An 18,472-nucleotide genomic window follows, 5' to 3' on the forward strand; every position below is an offset into this window, starting at 1 on the left:
AAAAGTTAAGTAAAGTAATTCGTTAAGGGCTCTATTCTCCCATGTCCAAGTCCAAAAAGCCGTGCAGTGGCGCTGTCTCTGGCTGCGCACTATTCTCCCCCTGTACTGAAGTAAGTGGAGCAGTCCCAAAACGTGGGCGTTGCCATTCAAATCATGCCTTACGCGTATTCTCCCATCTGTGTAAGTTCTTTTCTTCTTACGTGCTTCTAACTATGGAATAAGTGCAGCGCCCCGATAAGGTGAAACATTATATTGCACTAGACTTAGTTACATTTTAAGCCACATAGACTCGTGCGTGCTCTGTGTTGTGTTCAGCTGCTGCTGCTTGATTAATTAAAACTCTGACAGATGTAGACTTCTGTCCATGTTGCCACAGTGATGTCCAACATGAAGTCACAGTTTGATCCACTACAGAGTAAATAATGAAACAAGCTGTCATATGCAGAGGTTGGTGAAATGCAAAATAGAGGATGGAAACTGTTCCCACACATACTGGTATTTAAATGAGGCTCATCTTGGACTCGCTCTCAGCTCCATAAGGCATTAAACAATTTATATTTAAAACTACGTATTATGTACATGTACCTGCAGAACATCTTCATATGTATGTTAACAAGTGAGCTAACACAAGCGCCGAGCCAACGCTAGCGCCAAGCTAACGTCACAAAATGCATTTTAATACAGTCTTTTTGGAGACAAAAACGGCAAAATGAAATGACTAATGAAAACTTTAGACTCAAATTAAATCACGTAGGCCATATCATCAAGGATCTAAAACGAGCACACAGCGCTAACATATGAAGATGGTGCGACTGCTAATGCTAACAAAACAATGACAGGGACGTCTTATCATCAAACTTTTTAGCGTTATTTACAACTTACCGAAGTGCTCTGTTCATCGTCTCCAAAGATAGAAGGAATTGAACCCTCAATCGAACAGTTTTTGGCAAATCTTTCTTTATACTGGCGGAGGTTGCAGAAGCAGTCATCCTTGAAGTGCTTCGCACACACAAAAATGACCTTACCCACAGATGTGGGTACATTTCCATAAAAAATAAAACTCAACCAGGCACTTCGAAAAGGTTCTGATGCTGGGAGACGGTGTAATGAAGCGTGTGGGTTTCTACATCCAACAACCGAACATTTTGACTTATCCTCTCGTAACTTCGGCATCCTTGAGCTTGGACTACAAAATAAAAGCGAGAAATAAAAATGGCGGATTGCTCGAAGTGTTGGACCTGGAGTTGATGTACTAATTTGGCAGTTCCGCTGCAAATACTGTGACGTTATTGTTCAAAAAACGTAATAGAGAATCGAAAAATCGAAACAGATTGAAAAATATGACCAAAACAGAATATAAAGATATCAACGGAGCACCTGAAGAGACTAATTAGATTTTTTCTGTACTTCTAAACACTCTAAATATACAACAAAATGCATTTAAGGGCTAAAAAAGTGGATTTAGCATGTCCCCTTTAAAAGTGCGCTTAATCATTTTCACGGATTTCAATGACATTTACAAGCGTTGGGAAAATTGCGGTGGGCGTGTCAGCAGCCTGGACCATAGAACACGATCAGGAGAGAAGTGCGCAACTGCAGGTGTGCAAAAAAGCGCTTAAGTACAGACGGGAGAATAGACTGCTATATTTCTACACCCACCCGTTACTTTTTGTTACTATTTTTTTATTTCTGTTTAATGGTCTCTTCATAAACTTATGAAGGCACATTGAACATAATCCATATGTTCTTAGTCGTGCCATTTCTGATCAATTCCCAGCCTCTTTCTATGGATCAGGTTGGGCTTTCTACCTAGTATGTTGTTACCCACATGGCACTGTTTTATTTTATTTTTTTAAATGAATTGTACATTTTAACAAAACTTATTTCATTCAGATGTCTGTGGAAAATAAATTAAGTTCCAATTGTGCAAGATTTCATCTCTTCCTTTTTAAGTTTATACATGACATGTTTACTGTATGAAAGGGAACCGTGGCAAGATTTATTACCAATAATAAACATGGGGGGTTAAAGTAACTAGTAACTTTTACTTTAAGTTCTATTTCATTGAGCAACTTTTTATTTGTACTTGAGTATTTTAAGTATGACTTACTAGTACTGGAGTACAATTTAAAATAACAGTACTTTTACTTGAGCAGAATACATCATTACTCCTTGAAGCTATGGTTTGGGTTCTAAATGACTTCATGTGCATCACCCAGTAGCTTGTTGTTCTGACCTGGACCAGCTCCTGCAGCAGAGCGTGCAGGTCCTTCTTCACTGTCTCGTCTCGGCTCAGCTGCAGGTTGCACAGAGTCTTGGCGTAGAGACGCACCTCCGGGGCCGTGGGGTCTTTCAGCATCTCGCCACAAATGCGTACGGCCATGTAGTCGTGGACATTGACCTCCTGGAAACACAGGCAGTAATAACTTTATACAAGGTTGGCCTCTATATAAAAAATCCCCCAAAAAATGGTCAGATTCATCTAAACTGATATTTCATTGGCACCACCAGGAGCTGCTGCATTTTGAACCAAATTGTTAGAAATAACGTGAACATGCCGAGTCACACTAATGTTTATTGGACTATAGAAAGCCTCCTGTGGACAGGTGTTGTAAATTAGCACATGCTAAGATACTTAAAACAATACATCTGGGTAAATAATGTGAGTGTGACGTCCACATTAAATAAACAAAAACAATTAAAAAACTGCACACGGGCCTCACCTCTGTGTCAGGGGAAGGTTTATTAAGTGCACTTGGGCGAGTCAACTCAACGAACAGCTCAACCACATTGCTAACGTCCACCTCAGCTAGAGGAGAAGTAACGGGTGCGTTCATGAGAGTCCGAATAGTCGGCAGGAAACTCTCCTCCACCACTTCCTGGTGGACCCTAGGGAACAAGATACATACAGAATATTAAGAATATGATTATCCTGACTGTGCAGCGTGTGTATGCGTGCGTGCGTGCATGTGTGACCTGCTCTCGCGGGCGTAGAGCTGGAAGAAGACGCCCAGGCAGTGGCGTAGACGTGTGTCGTCCTCGGTGACAGGATTGTACCACAGCAGCACCAGACGGGAGAGCATCTTTGCACTGGAGATGCGTCCTGTGTACATGAGTTTAGCGAGTCCTTCAGCAGCCTCTGTCTGAAGGTCCGACACCTGAATCCCAGGGTAGGGGTCAATTACATTTTTCAATTATTTGTGTTCAATTACAACGCCATTACAATTATGATGAACATTTGTTCAGATTACAATTACTGTTTTTCCTCTGAAAGCCAAATACTATTGCCTTCTCAGTTACTGAAGTTCAATTACATTTTCAATTACCCATGTTCAATTACTATTTAATTATGTTTACAGTGACCAGCATTTTTTCCCCAATTACAATTAAATTGCAATTATTAATTTTTATCCTCAGAAATGTAATTACAATTATGTTCTCAATTACTTAAGTTCAATCACAATTAATGAGCCAGAAATAAATAACCTTGTGTTAGCTTTCTGTTAGCATCTCTTATGGTAACAGGTCCTAAATCAGCTGTAAAATACAATGCTGCATCAACAAATATCTATCGTCTAATTTCTTTCCTATCTATTGATTACCTTGCTAGACTTAATAATCAATCAATATTGACATTAATATTTTTGGGGTGGGACATCTAAGCTTTTTTGTGTCAGTATACCCCTCGATTTATATATTTTTTCAAATGATAAAACGTAGGAAAGCTTGATATGAAACATATTTTAATAATTGTTGGCTCTATACAGGTCTGTGTAGAACTGTATATAGAACTGCAGCATTGTTCCACAGTTTAGCGTTAAATTATAATTGACAATTTTCATAGATTTCTCATAGCAATTACAATTTAATTATGATGACAGCAAGTTTTTTAAAATTACAAATACGCCATAATTATAATTATTATTATTGACCCCAGCTCTGCTGAATACCTTTTTATTTATTTTTTTATTAATAAAGTAGAAATTAAATTTCATCTCCAACACTGAGCTGTTAATGAAGCCGGTGTGCCAGCCTCACCTCACTGTCCAGGAACTCTGAAAGCATGAGTAGAACACTCTGTGCTGTGTCCGCTGCCTTCTCATCAGTTGCTGCTGCGTCCCCTTCCTGTTTGTCAGGTGACTGTGGAGCCGCCTGGGGGGCCACTGTTTCACTCAAAAGCTGGAAGCCAAACAGCAGCAGTAGGTCGACGATGGCCCGCAGAGCGCTGATACGAATCTTCACCTCATCCAGCTGAGCGATCTGAGCACGTGTGACACAAAGCAGTAGATAAGCAGTTATGTTTAGCCGCAGGAACTCTTCATCCACCGGAATGAACAGTTTAAAGTACCTGAAGCAGCAGCACCATGTGTGTTTTAGCCAACTCCTTACTGTGCAAGGTGCACATCCCCAAACACAACACGGCCATGTTGCGTACGGGAGGGTGAGCGTTAGCAATACTGGGCAGGATCTGATAGAGAAGGAGAGAACTTCAATTTAACAACCACCAATTAGAAATAATGTAATGACTAAATTAATTTTCCATCACTATTAAAGCTGCAACCCAAGATCAGTTTTAATTCAATAAAATCATAGTTTATGTCTCATAGATCAATGAATCTAACATCATTTACCCCAAAATGAAAGGAAAAGGGTTGAATTCAAATGTTTGTTTTGTTCTGTACTGTCAACACGTATTGAAATAAAAAATTAAAAAAAAAAGTTTCATTGCTTCATTCCCTTTTTGTTCTAATTTGTTCCTGGTATTCGACTTGATATCAGAATGAAGTAAAAACAATTGTATGCAGCCGTCTCCCGCGACTCCACATCCCACAATGCAATGTGCTAAAAATGTCCACATACGGACATTTCTTAAGGATTTTTTGGGCTCTAGTGGCCTTTATATGACAGTTGCTTGACAGGAAGGGGATCTGAGAGAGCAGGGAATGACACGCAGCAAAGGGTCCCAGGCCGGGAATCGAACCTGGACCGGCTGCAGGTGAGGAACTACAGCCTCCGTACATGGGGCGGGCGCTCAACCCACTGAGCTTTAAAAATTTAATATATTACTCATTATTTTAGCTTTATGATAAACATCATCTCTGTTTACATTTTGTACAAATAAGAAGACGAGCTATGATGTACATTCAGAGAGACAAGACAAAGACACACGTTACAGTAATTAAATATTAAAACCTGTGTTTAAAAAAAAAAAAATATCCCAGTTTTAACTGGTGGTTATATATATGCCACAAGAATATGAATAACAGTGTTGTTTCTACCAGGGAGGACATGAGGGCACTGATGGTGGGACCAATCCGTGTCTTGAAGTTGATTTTCTTCAGCAGCTCAGCACACATCGTCAGACATCTTAAAAGAGTTTCTGGATCATTCTGGGAAAAATAGAAACAAACACACAGTGTTTACTTATGTCATGCGAGTGTGATCATATCTGTAAACAAGCACAGAGACATGAGGCCCCTCGTGTACTCCTCCACCTTCTCGATTCCGTTGTCTTTCTCAGTCTGCTGGTTGCTTTCTGTGATCTCTTGGAGGATCTGGTTCCTTTGGTTCTCCAGCTCTACGATGGAGTCCTTTAACTCTGCTGCTCTACTGAAGTCCTGTGCGGTGATGCATTCCTCCAGGGTTTGTTTTGCTTCCAAGACGCGTACTTTCACTTCTGCGAGCTGGAGTAAATAAAAACATACAAGGGAGTTATGGCGCGTTTCCATTAAGCTTGGGCGGTATCCAAATTTTGATTATACTGCCTCCCTATTTTACCGCGTAGTGACAGCAGAGAGGACTGATCGCTTCTTTTCCTTCTAACTCTGGCCGTATGTTTACAGCACTTATCATTAACAGCGCCGCTTTTGCGGTTTAAATGATCAACTTATGGAGTTACTAAAGGATGAGTTCACTCAGAATGTAGGCTCATTCATGGAGAGGAGCTGCTGACTGCCAGCCATCACTTCGCTTTCAGACTATAGAATTAATTCACCATGGATAAGCTTCTCTTGGCTCACCAGCGTCTGTGTGGGGCGGACCCTGCGCAGTCACGAGGAAGTATTACCGTATTACCGCCCAAGCCTAGTTTCCGTTGGCGGTATTGGCTCTACACGACTCCACTACTCGTGCAAATGCTTCCTCTATGTGCGTGAGTTGATGACTCTACACTGTGATGATTCTCTGAACCAATCAGTGTCTGCTTTGTGCCTATGTCACATTTTCAGACCAGGGCTGCTTTTTTGGAATCTCAACAAAGGAGGTAGTGAAAAAAGCAGCACCAGGTACCACGGAGGAGGACCTTTACCCAGTGGAAACGCGCAAAAAGAAAGTAGAGCCGAGCCGATACTGGGGATGTCCAAATACAACTTTTTCATTTCCCATATGATACCAATATTGCAGCCTTGCGTATCGGCCGATACCGATATCAGCATGAATCATACATACTTTTTTTCCCTCTCTCACTCTTTTCTTTAATAAAAAATAATAATCACTTACTTTGTAGTGTGGAATGTTAGAAAAGGGTGATGTTACTCAAACAGAGAACAATAGTCAGCAACAGCAGGTATGAGAAAAACTCATATTCATTATTAACCAACTGGTTATATAATTTTAACCTTCAACATAATATCTACTGTAAAATCAATAAGAAATGAATTGGGGGAAGAAAAAAAAAAAAAGGAAAATCCATAAATTTGATATTTGATATTTTCGTTTTCAGGCTAATATCGGCCCGATATCTGATAAGGACACCCCTAGCTTATACCACCAGTGGTAAGATGCCATTAGATTTCAGCCCAGAGAGACGCCTCAGCGCCATGGCGACCTGTGATGGCAGGGGAACGAGCGCTCACTGGTGGAAAGGACAAACAGCCCAGACTGGAAACCATTTTGGAGACACCTTAGCTTTTACTCACAGAAAAAATAAGTAATAAGAAAGAAAAGGTGGAAGAAAAGGATGGAAGTCAAACACCTGCCATTTGGCCTCCATGAAACACTCAGAGAATAAAAGATGGATTTCACCAACTCCAAACGGTGAGGCGGAGCATTAGCCAGGGCAATATGAAAAAGAAAAAAGGCCATAAAGAAACTTGATGGAGTAGCAGTGAAAAATGTGTATGATCTGCACCCTCCACCACACTCGTTAACATGTGCTTCGTCTTCAAATATTACCATGTGCCAGCTGACTGCTGTGCAGGGTGAATAAACAGAGGCAGATGGATGAGAAGAATGTAAACAGAGCACAAAGGAAATGCCCAAAATAACTAGAGAATTTCACAGAAAAACATTGAGATCAGAGGGCAAACAGCTGTCTATCAGAGAAACAGATAAACATAAAGGCACACTGTTCAATAACAATATTGTAGCCAACTGCCTCTAGAAAACATTAGCTCACCTGGACCTGCTGTCTGCGAGCCTTGTTCTCATCCACGGGCCGACTGGCCTCCATTATGGGTTCTCTCACATCTGAGATTATCTCTGCCAACTTTGTGAAAAAGAGAACACGCACGCACGCACACGCACGCACACACACACACGCACACAAATTAGCATTTGTAGCCCATCGGAGTTAAATATACAGAATCTAACAACGTGCAGGATGGCGATCTCATCTGAACATGTGATATTGCAGTGAACAGTTTTTTTTATTGAAAATGTAAAATGTGACTCACTGTTTGGATGCGTCGCTGATCATCAGGAATGAGATCGAGGAGCTTTTCCGTGAGCAGGAAGACGAGGGAGGACGGGGTCTTTGGAAGAGCCAACATCTCCTGCAGCACAGCCAGCACACGCTTCCTAAAGACACACACGCACACTTAAAAAGAATGCATGAACAGGCTCATCATAATGAAGTAACTGGACAGACTTGTAGTAAAAGTGGGGGACAGTCGCTTCAGTGGTATCTGCCATTGTGTCCTTGGGCAAGACACTTCACCCACATTGCCTAGTATGAATGTAGTGTGTGAGTGAGTGTTTGTTGGAGGGGCCGATGGCGCACTATGTCAGCGTCGCTTCCGTCAGTGTGCCCCAAGGCAGCTGTGGCTAGAATAGTAGCTTACCACCACTAAGTGTGGAGTGAAAGAATAATGCCTTATTCTGTAAAGTGATTTGAGTGTCTATGATTAATTGCTATATAAAATCCAATGCATTATTATTATTATTTAAAAAAAACATTATGTTTAATATAATTCCATGAAGTACAATGTTACATTCATGCCAAGAATGTTTCAAAAATGGCTGAACAAAGACAAAGTCCTGAACTTTAAAGGGTCCAAAGGATCTGATGCTAAAATGTGAGCTGATCTTAATGTTATGGCTGACTGGTAAGAAGTCCTTTGCAGACATTAAAACAAGGACCAGGTTTAGCTCTCACACATCACATGATAATTGTGCGCTCATGCTGCAACTGTCGATTTATATTCCCACTTTGGTGTTTTATGGTCTGCTCCTACCTGCCCCCCTCCTCGTTGGTGTCCAGGCAGGCGATGAGATGGATGAGATGCTGTGAGATAAACTCTTTGGTCATGACCTGCTCCAGCTGATTAAAGTCAGCTCTCTGCTCCTCGGACAACGCTGGCACTGCCTTCAGACAACTACAGCAGTCAGAGGAAAAAACAAAAACACACCGAAACATAAATCAACTGGCCTTTCTTGGACAATCAATCACATTCCACACAATCATCATATTTATCTTACAATTCTATCCAACAAATACAGTTTAAGAGCTTTTCACGCTCCACCATTAGACTAGTGATGAAGGAGCACTGAGCTCAACCAGTGTGCTGATGAGTTATAAAGAGACAAATAATATAAGCTTGTAGTCAGTGAAAACTATGACAAATTAATCAAGTTTTATTTGATTTATATAAATATATATATATATATATATATATTTATATAAATATATATATATATATATATATATATATATATTTATATAAATATATATATATATATATATATATATATATATATATATATATATATATATATATATATATATATATAAAAAAAACAGGATTTTTATGTTCAGAGATCTGTCAAAGCAAGAAAATTGTAAGAAATACCGATAATGGTGAGAAGAAATAAATGATTGTAGAGTTAGAAATCCAATTAAAACATTCTCTTTATCATAACAAGGACAAAGTGTTTGGATCATCAGGCATTTTCATATGGCATAAACATGTAGTGAGAAAATGTGATGCAATGTAATGCAGATAAAAACTAAAATTGTCAAAGCTTTCAGCTGCTCACAAATACACAGAGATAATCTAACAAAACTAAAAAAAAAAAAAAAAATTAAAAAAAAACATTGGTTAGAGAAAATTAAAGAGAAAATACAAGTAATGTTCATTGTAGTGCTGTCAACAGATTAAAAATATTATGTGATTAATTAATTATGCTCTATGGTTAATTAATCTAATAAATCTATTTTTTAATCTCACATAAAATTGCCCTCACCTTGAGGTATTTTCATTTAAATTACATTATTGTGGCAGATCAAAAGAATGATGTATAACAAAGTGGCTTTATAAAGTCATTTAATGAAACATTTCCATTTCTCTGTATATGAGACTATAAAGGGCTGCTCATACCTTTAGTTTAGACCATCAGGGGAATATTGATGTGTACTTTTGTCAATCTCCAAATAATAGAAAATAGAAATGAAATAAAACATCAGTTCATATGTAGTGCTATAAGTTAGCACATTATAAACAGTAACAACAATTTTGTGAGCAGTACAATTAATGAACCCCAAACTTCTTTTTCCTCTCCTTCAGATAATATAAAATGGTGGGTCGCGGACCTGTATTGGGTTGGTCGCAGACAGCTGGTCAAAAATAAGTACCTCTCAAATTGGACTTGTCTTTTATTTTGAAAGAAACTTTTCTTTTCACAGACTTGCTGTGAAATGCATGTTACACAGAAAAATATGTAAATTTATGTTTTAAAAAAGATTATCTGTGAGTGTTTTCAATAGCTATTTTTAAAAAACTAAATTTGGTTGGTTGATTTCTAAAAAAAAAAAAAAAAAAAAAAAAAAAAGTGGGTCGTGATTTAATGACCGTGGCAAAATGTGGGTCCTAGGGTGAGACCAGTTGAGAACCCCTGGTCTAGAGTACCGTCCTATCCGTGCTAGCTGCTACATAGTTATCATTGAGGTGGAAAAGCTCCGCTGGAGGCTAGAAGACCTCCGCTGATCCACAAACTCTTTCTTGCACAATTTGCACACAACTGGGCTTTAGTTTTCCATCCGGCATGTTTTAACTAAAATTAACACACTCAAAGACTCCTCAGCTTCTACCGTTGTAGCCAGTGCATCAGTATTTATGGGTATACTGGGAACGTGTGCAATGAGAAAGACTCCATGCTGTTTGCGGTGCAAAAAAAGAACCAATTAACGCAATTAGTTTCTTTAGCGCGTACATTTTTCCTGTAATTAATTAACCGCATTAACACGTTAAAGTGACACCACTCTTTCTAACAAAGAATTCATACCAGAGATAATTAAAACTCAAGTCAACCACAACAAAGATAAAATGTTTTGGTAGGAGGAGAAAAACAAAAGAAAGGTATTTTACCCAGAGAGGTAGTGTGCGTAGGTGGCAGCATCTGGCAACACCTGGTCGAGAATTTCCTCTCCATCGTCCCCTTTCGCTCTGATGAACTCACACAGAGCTCTCCAGTATAGCACATTCTCACAGGTCAGAGCGTCAACAGGAATAAGCTTCCTAAAAAAGAAAGGAAATATACTTAAGTCCATATTTTTGTTTGAAACCAAGTCAGCTTAAAGTATATTTTACAACTGGCAGGTTTTTACGGTCCAAACTGGGACTTTAAATTTCAACATGTGACTAAAGTCTGCTTCACCGACTAGACAGAGTCAAATTATTTACTAATGAAGCCGACTGCAGGTTACTTCACCTGTTGTCCAGCTGTGCTTTATTCTGCAGCAGCTCCTCAGTCGACATGTTCTTAAAAATAGCCTTCAGTGTGTTTAAGGCTGTTTCGGCACAGTTCTCCACATCCAGCCGATGCAGCAGCTCGATGACGTTACCGTCCACTCGATTAAGCCAGCCCAGCAGCAGCTTATTGCAAACCACCTCCCTCACTGACTCTGAGACACATTAACAAAAACTTATTTTCAATGTTTACACTTAAAAAAACAATATATCAAAAACTATTTTTGTTTCATTTTTTCTGACTCAATAGAAATGTATCTTACCTGAAGTGTCACGAAGACCCTGCTGTAGCAGTGCAACTCTTTGTGCAATAGTGAGAGCTTTGATATGAACTTTGTCAGCCAAAACCTTAAGCAGATAACACAGCACTAAGGACAGGCATCCCATCAAACATGAAATACATTTGAAATGTTTTTGTGAGCAGTCTTAACACCCGACTGTGTGAATCTACCTGGTAGGCCAGCTTGCGGACATTCTCTTTGATGTCTCTGGTACGTTTGAGAACTTTGGGGAGCGTCAAAGGAGACATGGCGATGCAGGAGAGGACAGCACGGCGCACCTCAGCGTTGGAATCGTTCTCCAGAATCAACAGGAATGCTTAAATAAAGGAATAAAAGCTCGCAGTTATACAACCTATAGACAAATACAAAATATAGACGTGCAATAAAATCCCCAACTACAACTAAAACCTCTTCTTTAGGTTATGTCAGTGGTTCCCAAACTGGGGTGTGTGACGTTTTAGTGGGGTTGGGGAATTATTGAGCATAAAAATATTTTTTGTTGCATTTAAACAACTTTATTTTATTGCCGTTTCAAAATAAGTTACTGTACATTTTATGTTATTTGTATGAGTTCTGAAGAACAATTGCCACAGCTTTTTTTTTTTTTTACAAATTTTGTCAGGATGAGGGGAATGGGTGGCATGGTGTAACCAGAAAAATGCTAATTCTTCAAGGGGGGAACTGAAAAAGAGAACTACTGGGTTAAGTAATAGCCAAACATCACTATTGTTGTAATTTGTACTATGTACTGTAAATACATTTTAATTGAACTGAATAATTTGGATCAAACATCAAAACTGGGGTATGGAAATCCCTGAAATAAAACTTTCAGTTTCAATAAAACTTCCTACTGTCAGCATAAAGCATGCTTTTAAATGCAATGCATTATTCTGTATAATGCTACGGCTGCACTGGCTCATGACAACAAATAGTCACAAGCCCTGTGTGGAACATTTTCTTCTGTATGTGCCTATAGTGTATGAGTATGTATGAATGACAAACTTTTTATTTATCTATATATATTTATAAACAATTTTGTGATTTTTGTAAGCGTAAAACAAAGTAAATTTAAATTAATTTCACTTAGACATTTATATCAGGCTACATTATTCATGAAATATGTTACTTTTAAAGCAAAGTTCCAATACAGAGTCTCTAAACTTTGCTTCCATTGAAGGAAAGAAAAAAAAGACGAGAAAGCACTGCAGATACTGATCATCCCCAAAATAGAATCACTTGTTATTTGTCCCATTTCGGATATTTCCGAAATATTTCACTAAAATGTGTCCACTAGTTTTCAAGTTAGACTGCTCACATATATATAAATGAATGGAGGCTAAAACATAACCTCCTTGGTGGAGGTAACAGACCCTTAATGGTGGGGCAGTCGGGGTCCCTGGGCTGCTGCAGGCGAGTCATGGCCAAAGCAGCCTGGATCCTAACGTTGGGGAACTTATCGGTAACACGGACCAGCATGGCTTGGTGGATGCGATCAAAGAGGTCGTCATCAATCTGAGCGTTTTCTGCCATACTGCCAAGAAGCTTGTTGATGAGCTGACACACTCTGAAACGCACAGCATGGCTGTTGGCTTTATGGGACTGGAAAGGAACAAAAACAGGGTAGAAAATATTAGAAATTAAAGTACAGCTCAGACGGCAAAACAGAGTTGTTTCAAGGTAGTTTTGTGATGTTTGGAAAACAATAACAAAAATTATCAGTTTTTTTATATCTTAAATTATGCCTGAAAGAACATGCAGTGATGAAAATTATCAGGTGTTATGATCTCTGTGGGAAAGGTAATGGGTCATAGGTCCATATTGTTGTTATAGTTTCCACAACCAGAATCTTTGTTTCTTTGCGTTTGCATGTAAAAATTAGTCAAATTAGGTTTGTACCTCCAACAAAAAGTTAAAAATAAAACTTAAAAGAGGATGATCGTCTTCAGGGTCCTCCTCTTCTTCCTCCTCTTGCTGCTGCTGCTCTTCTTCTTCTTCTTTTGGCGGAGACTGGAAACTGGTGGCGAACCGCGCCACAAACTCAATGACGTTTTCCACTGCAGGCTCCCGTTTGTACACAATCATTGCATATTTAAGGTAGTGAACAAACTCGTCATGGAACAGCGTCTTGTCTTCCAGCTGTAGAACAAGGAAACAAACAGATGATTCCTGAGACAAAAATACCATGTATGCAATAGATTTTCACAAGTCAAAATCTTGTCCAACATTAATTTACAAGTAACTTGGGTTGTTTTTGGTTTAGATCACGTGTGAAACTCAAGGCCCTGGGGCCAAATCCAGCCCTTTAAAGCTCCCAAATCGGCCCGCAGGAGAAAGTAAAAATGACAGCCAAAACACGAATAATTGTGTAAATCATCAACCAATTCAAATTCAATTCATTTTTTCCCAGGGCTCACAGTTTTCCCATGCCTCTATCACATGATGGCAGTTGTATTAAGTACTCTCAATTTTCCAAAAATCCTACAACTTTCCACAAATTACTCCTCCAAAAAATCCCCACATTAGGTAAAAACTGGACACAATATCAAGGAAAGTTAAGTGAAGTAGAGATAGACCGATATGGATCTTTTTGGGGCTGATGCCGATACCGATTTTTTTTTTTCCATCAGCCTTAGCCGATGACCGATACGGACTGCAGATTTGACACCAAGTAAAAAATATTTAACAAATATTAAAAACAGGTGATGTAGAACAAGTAAAAAATATTTCTGCTCTCCGTAAATAATGCGGATCAGCGAATGCAGCAGCCTGCATCGGCCGATGCCGATACACGTAAAAAACGCAAAAATCAGACGATAATATCAGTCTATCACTAAAGTGAAGATCCTACATGGACTGACATTTGTCACATGTTGCTTGGATATTGTTGGTGCTTTACCAAACAAGGGCACATGAATGATAAAATAAATCCTATAATGTGGCTCACTTGAGATTAAACTGAGACACTGAACTAAAATGAGTTTGAAGCCCCTGGTTTAAATGACTTAATATCAATAACGTAAATACTACTTAAATATTAAATAACATTGCTGTACTACAGTATACTAAATTTTGTTGTTTAATTAAATTTTTTGGTGGACTTAGTTTGTAATATTCAGACCCTGCACTTTTACTTTGAAATCTATCAACTACACTATTTAATGGCTATTAATGTTCATTGTTGTCAATTGCTTTCCCAGTAAAATAATACATACAATCTTAAAACACAATGGGTTCAGGAGCGTGTTTTTACGTTAAATTCCGTGATTTTACTTCAAACAGGCACTGGATGTGCCACTCAGGACACTTCATGGTGCCAAACACCACAGCACACCTTCAGAAATTAAGCAGTAACCTCAGCACCAAAACATCAACTTAAACAACATACAGTAAGATTGGATTGACCATAACAACATTAATGGCTGATCAATCGATGTTTGGCTAACTCCTACCTTGTTGTAGCGGTGCTTTAGACTTGCCACCAGCTTGGCCCGGTTGTTGTGGCCCTTCTGAGCTCGCAGAAAAGCTTCCTTGATGTCAATCTCATTGTCTGCGGTCATCTTCCTTTTAGAAACAAGAAGGAAGCACAGAGATGTTCCCACAGCAGAGTTCAGAGCTTCAGCTAAAGATAAACAGCAGTGACGACCCGCGGACTCCCTAGCGTCTCATTATCACCCTGCGACACGAAGGCAACTACGCAACAAAATACAGCAAACACACTCACTCACTTTCTCCAAGTCACTAAAAATACCACGTTTTCCACCGATTGAATAGCAAGTATCAAGAAGAAAATAGCAGTTTAATGTGAGCTTTTAAAGTTACCTTTTGAGCAGCTTTCTTTTCCCCCAAACTGCCGTAGTGCCGCCTGTTTTTGAATTCAACTCTCGTCCGTTATCGCGAGACTGTCGAAGCCAGCAGCGACAAGGCCTCGCGAATCCTGTTTTCACCCCGAGTTTGGTCTGAAAGGCAAAGGATCACGTAGGTCAAATAGAACTTCTTTAGTTTAGATAGTTTAGCCTTTTTTTTCTTTCTTTTTTACATTCTAAGCTTTAGATTTTAAAGAAAAATAAATTGAAAAAATACAAATGAATCAGAAGAATAAAATCTAAATAATTTATTAATGGCCACACAACAGTCTTTTGATTTAAATATGTCAGATCCTGGGAAAATTATAATTAACAATCATCATTGTAATAATCATTTCTTAACGTGAATTAAGTGCTAGTGTGGTGCTAGGGTCATCACAACATCAGATGGGTTACTTCTTCATTACATTTTGACTTATTTATAGAGGGTTTCTTGGCAGTAACCCGGATGTATGGCCATATTGGAGGCACTCGGAGGTAAACACTGTGATGGATAAATGTAAAAAATCACAGAAAAGTTCCCCAAAAATGCGTTATAGATTCAAAGGCATACAGGAAAAGACTTGGTCTGCAGGAAAGGGCACAATATTTGGAAAAGTTATGGTTTATTGGTCGTGCAGAGCCATACGAGTTGGCTTCCTCGTCTTGGATCAATGATGACCCGGAGAGTCTTCCATCTATTATTATTCTAATATCGTCAACTACCTGGTTTTAACCCGAACCCTAAATCTGAGTCATCCGTTTGATAAAGGTCAGACCTTTTATCTGGAATACAATGAGAAATACAGCACATTTTAGTGCTACATTTTAGGAACTGTGTTTCTACTGTTGCATGCTATTAAATGTGATTATATTACGTCTGTAATGCCACATGCAGTAACTTGATATGAATTATATTATTATTATCACACTAGAAAATGAGTTAAGACCCGCTGCTATCAACAATTCACTTACCTGACAAGAAATGGGCCAAACAAATTTGGATATTGTCCAGCTAACCACAAGCACCTCCTTTCTTCTGATAAAACTCCAAATGCTTTTCACGGTCTGACCAATTGGTACAGCCAAAAACACAGCAATAAGTCACCATTTCCTTTTGTTCAACATTCAAGATCTGCTTTGTTTACCTGCTGAGTACCTCCAATATGGCAACTTCCCGTTTGATGACGTGGTGTTGACACGCTTTGAAATATGATACTGTACGACGACTGTTTGTCTGAAAACTTTACTTGAGTGTAAAATAGCCAAATGCTAATTATCTCAAAGGTGTATCTTTTTGTTCTTCTTTTTTGCATGGAGGAACAAATAAATTAATAATTTATTCAACATGATAACGCTGCAATTAACACGATTGCACATTCTTATCTCACTGCACTATACCGTACTGTTGTGCATCACTACTGTTACGTGTTTGAGGTTTTTATACAAACCTGCCTTTTTTTGCATTCATGTAGTAGCTGAATTCTTGGAATTTTCATTGGAATGAATAAAGTATGTATGTACTGTACTGTACTGTACTGTACTGTACTGTATGTATGTATTTTTTCTAGTGGGCTATTATGCGTACTAATAGGAATCTCCCTACAGAGCTAGGCCAGATTATATACTCAGAAATGATTCTATTTCTATTTAATTCATAGCAGTGGTGATCAATTGTTTATTTGTTGAGTGGACACACAAAATTGTATGTATCCACTGTTTCCTTTTTTGAAATCTCCATTTCTTTGCTGCTTTAGTCTCATTCTAGTCGCACAGTCTAAGGCAGTCTGCTCCGAGGTCACTCATGGTGCTTGCTGTGAAGACTATAAAAAGTTTTTGGGGAGAGGAGAACATGACACATTCCAGCGGTAGCTGCAGACACAGATGGTGCAAGTCAAGTTGTGTTCAATCAAATTACCTCACCTCAGAGGATCTGGGCCATGCTCACATTTCTGTTTGCATTACGTCAACTGTCATGTCTCCTGTGTCCACTGGGCTGAGTGTTAGGAGATTAGTTAGGGGGTGAGAGAGTGAATGTCTAAAAAACAAGTTTTAATGAACTACATCCGAGCCCGCGAAACATCTTCGCGTTAAATAACACGTACCACGTTCCAGAGAATTCAGTGAATTGACTCGGTTCCACTAAGTAAAACAAATTAAATTGTGTGACATAAAATTATAATCTACATTGAATTGCCTTTGAAACAATATATCACACGACTATGTTCCGATAAATGTAGAAATTACTGGAAAAGGGGGTCCCCCCCTTCAAAAAGGTCTCAGAGAGGCTCTTGACATCCGCTCATAGAATGTCCATGTCAAATTACAGCCCAATTCAATGAGCATTAATGGAGGAGTAGCCATTTGAAAAATGCGCCCTCGTGGCACATACGGAGTATTGTGCCCCATTCATATATTGGCATGTGTCAATGTTTTGGTAACACCAAGTGTCGCAATATTGACTTACAAATAAATGAGAAAATGACTTCAATGGAAATTACCCATAAAAGGGGGGTGGGCCCCCGGGCCCTTAATAAAACTGTCTGAGGCATTGTCATAAATGTTGAATTACCTTTGAAACCATATATATCACATGACTATGTTCCCATAAATTTGAAAATTACCAGAAATGGGAGGTGGGCCCTACCCCATTTAAAAAAAAAGGCTCAGAGAGTCTCATCATATTAATTCATAGAGTGTTCATACCAAACTGCATTTCGATCTAATGAGAACTAACTGAGGAGTAGTCATTTGAAAAATGGGGCCCCTGGGGTCGCCCAGACGCCCCCGTGACACATAGGGGGTAATGGGCCCCATTTATATATTGGTATGTGCCAATGCATTGGTACCACAAACCGTCGTAATATTTAACTGTCAAATAAATGAGAAATCAACGTTCATTTTTCTTCTTTTAGGGCCCCTTGGGGCTCTCCTGGGGCCCAAATCAAAAATCGGGCTCTGAGCGTCGATGCGTACACATCCATAGATTATATCTACCAAATTTCAGCCCGATCTGTTCACGATTTTGACTAGTGTACACAACAACAAGAGCAAGAAGAAGAACAAGAAGAATAAACAAACAGGCCTAAAGAAGGTGTCCATGTTGTCAGAGCACTGCAGCAATGTGCAGCTAAAGGTGATGTTATCAGTTTTATCCAACCCTACATTTTATTTACCAGAAACAAACTTTAAAAAAAATGCTGTCATCTTTATGACTAGGCGGCAAAGGCTTGAAAGGAGTGGGAGGCTGCAACATAAAAAGGAAGCCGCATAAAAAAAATGTTTTAAATATTTTATTTCAAAGATGACAAAGTAACAACAAAACATTTAACCCAAGGGTGTGCCTCTCTTGTTCCTTTTTCCAATGGGTCTGTTTATCATCTTC

The 18,472-nt window shown here is 38.9% G+C and overlaps 1 protein-coding gene across 2 annotated transcripts in view; it reads right to left on the reverse strand.

Moving 5' to 3' along the window:
- Window positions 1–18,472, reverse strand: part of ncapg (non-SMC condensin I complex, subunit G) — a 39,974-nt gene that overhangs the window by 1,334 nt on the left and 20,168 nt on the right. The window contains exons 2-19 of one of the 2 annotated variants that reach the window (XM_028445726.1): window positions 15,065–15,201; window positions 14,695–14,806; window positions 13,142–13,381; window positions 12,616–12,844; window positions 11,416–11,561; window positions 11,228–11,312; window positions 10,927–11,119; window positions 10,584–10,733; window positions 8,454–8,594; window positions 7,674–7,797; window positions 7,397–7,486; window positions 5,496–5,684; window positions 5,280–5,390; window positions 4,349–4,468; window positions 4,039–4,260; window positions 2,977–3,158; window positions 2,724–2,889; window positions 2,237–2,404 (exon numbers count right to left, since the gene is read on the reverse strand). In XM_028445726.1, the coding sequence (XP_028301527.1) occupies window positions 2,237–2,404; window positions 2,724–2,889; window positions 2,977–3,158; window positions 4,039–4,260; window positions 4,349–4,468; window positions 5,280–5,390; window positions 5,496–5,684; window positions 7,397–7,486; window positions 7,674–7,797; window positions 8,454–8,594; window positions 10,584–10,733; window positions 10,927–11,119; window positions 11,228–11,312; window positions 11,416–11,561; window positions 12,616–12,844; window positions 13,142–13,381; window positions 14,695–14,802 (2,664 nt within the window). In that variant the 5' untranslated portion in view covers window positions 14,803–14,806; window positions 15,065–15,201. The remainder of the gene's footprint in view (window positions 1–2,236; window positions 2,405–2,723; window positions 2,890–2,976; window positions 3,159–4,038; window positions 4,261–4,348; window positions 4,469–5,279; window positions 5,391–5,495; window positions 5,685–7,396; window positions 7,487–7,673; window positions 7,798–8,453; window positions 8,595–10,583; window positions 10,734–10,926; window positions 11,120–11,227; window positions 11,313–11,415; window positions 11,562–12,615; window positions 12,845–13,141; window positions 13,382–14,694; window positions 14,807–15,064; window positions 15,202–18,472) is intronic. The other variant, XM_028445727.1, reaches the window with a different exon arrangement.

The sequence above is a fragment of the Gouania willdenowi genome, chromosome 1, assembly GCF_900634775.1.
Source record: "Gouania willdenowi chromosome 1, fGouWil2.1, whole genome shotgun sequence".
In the NCBI taxonomy this organism is placed as follows: domain Eukaryota; kingdom Metazoa; phylum Chordata; class Actinopteri; order Blenniiformes; family Gobiesocidae; genus Gouania; species Gouania willdenowi.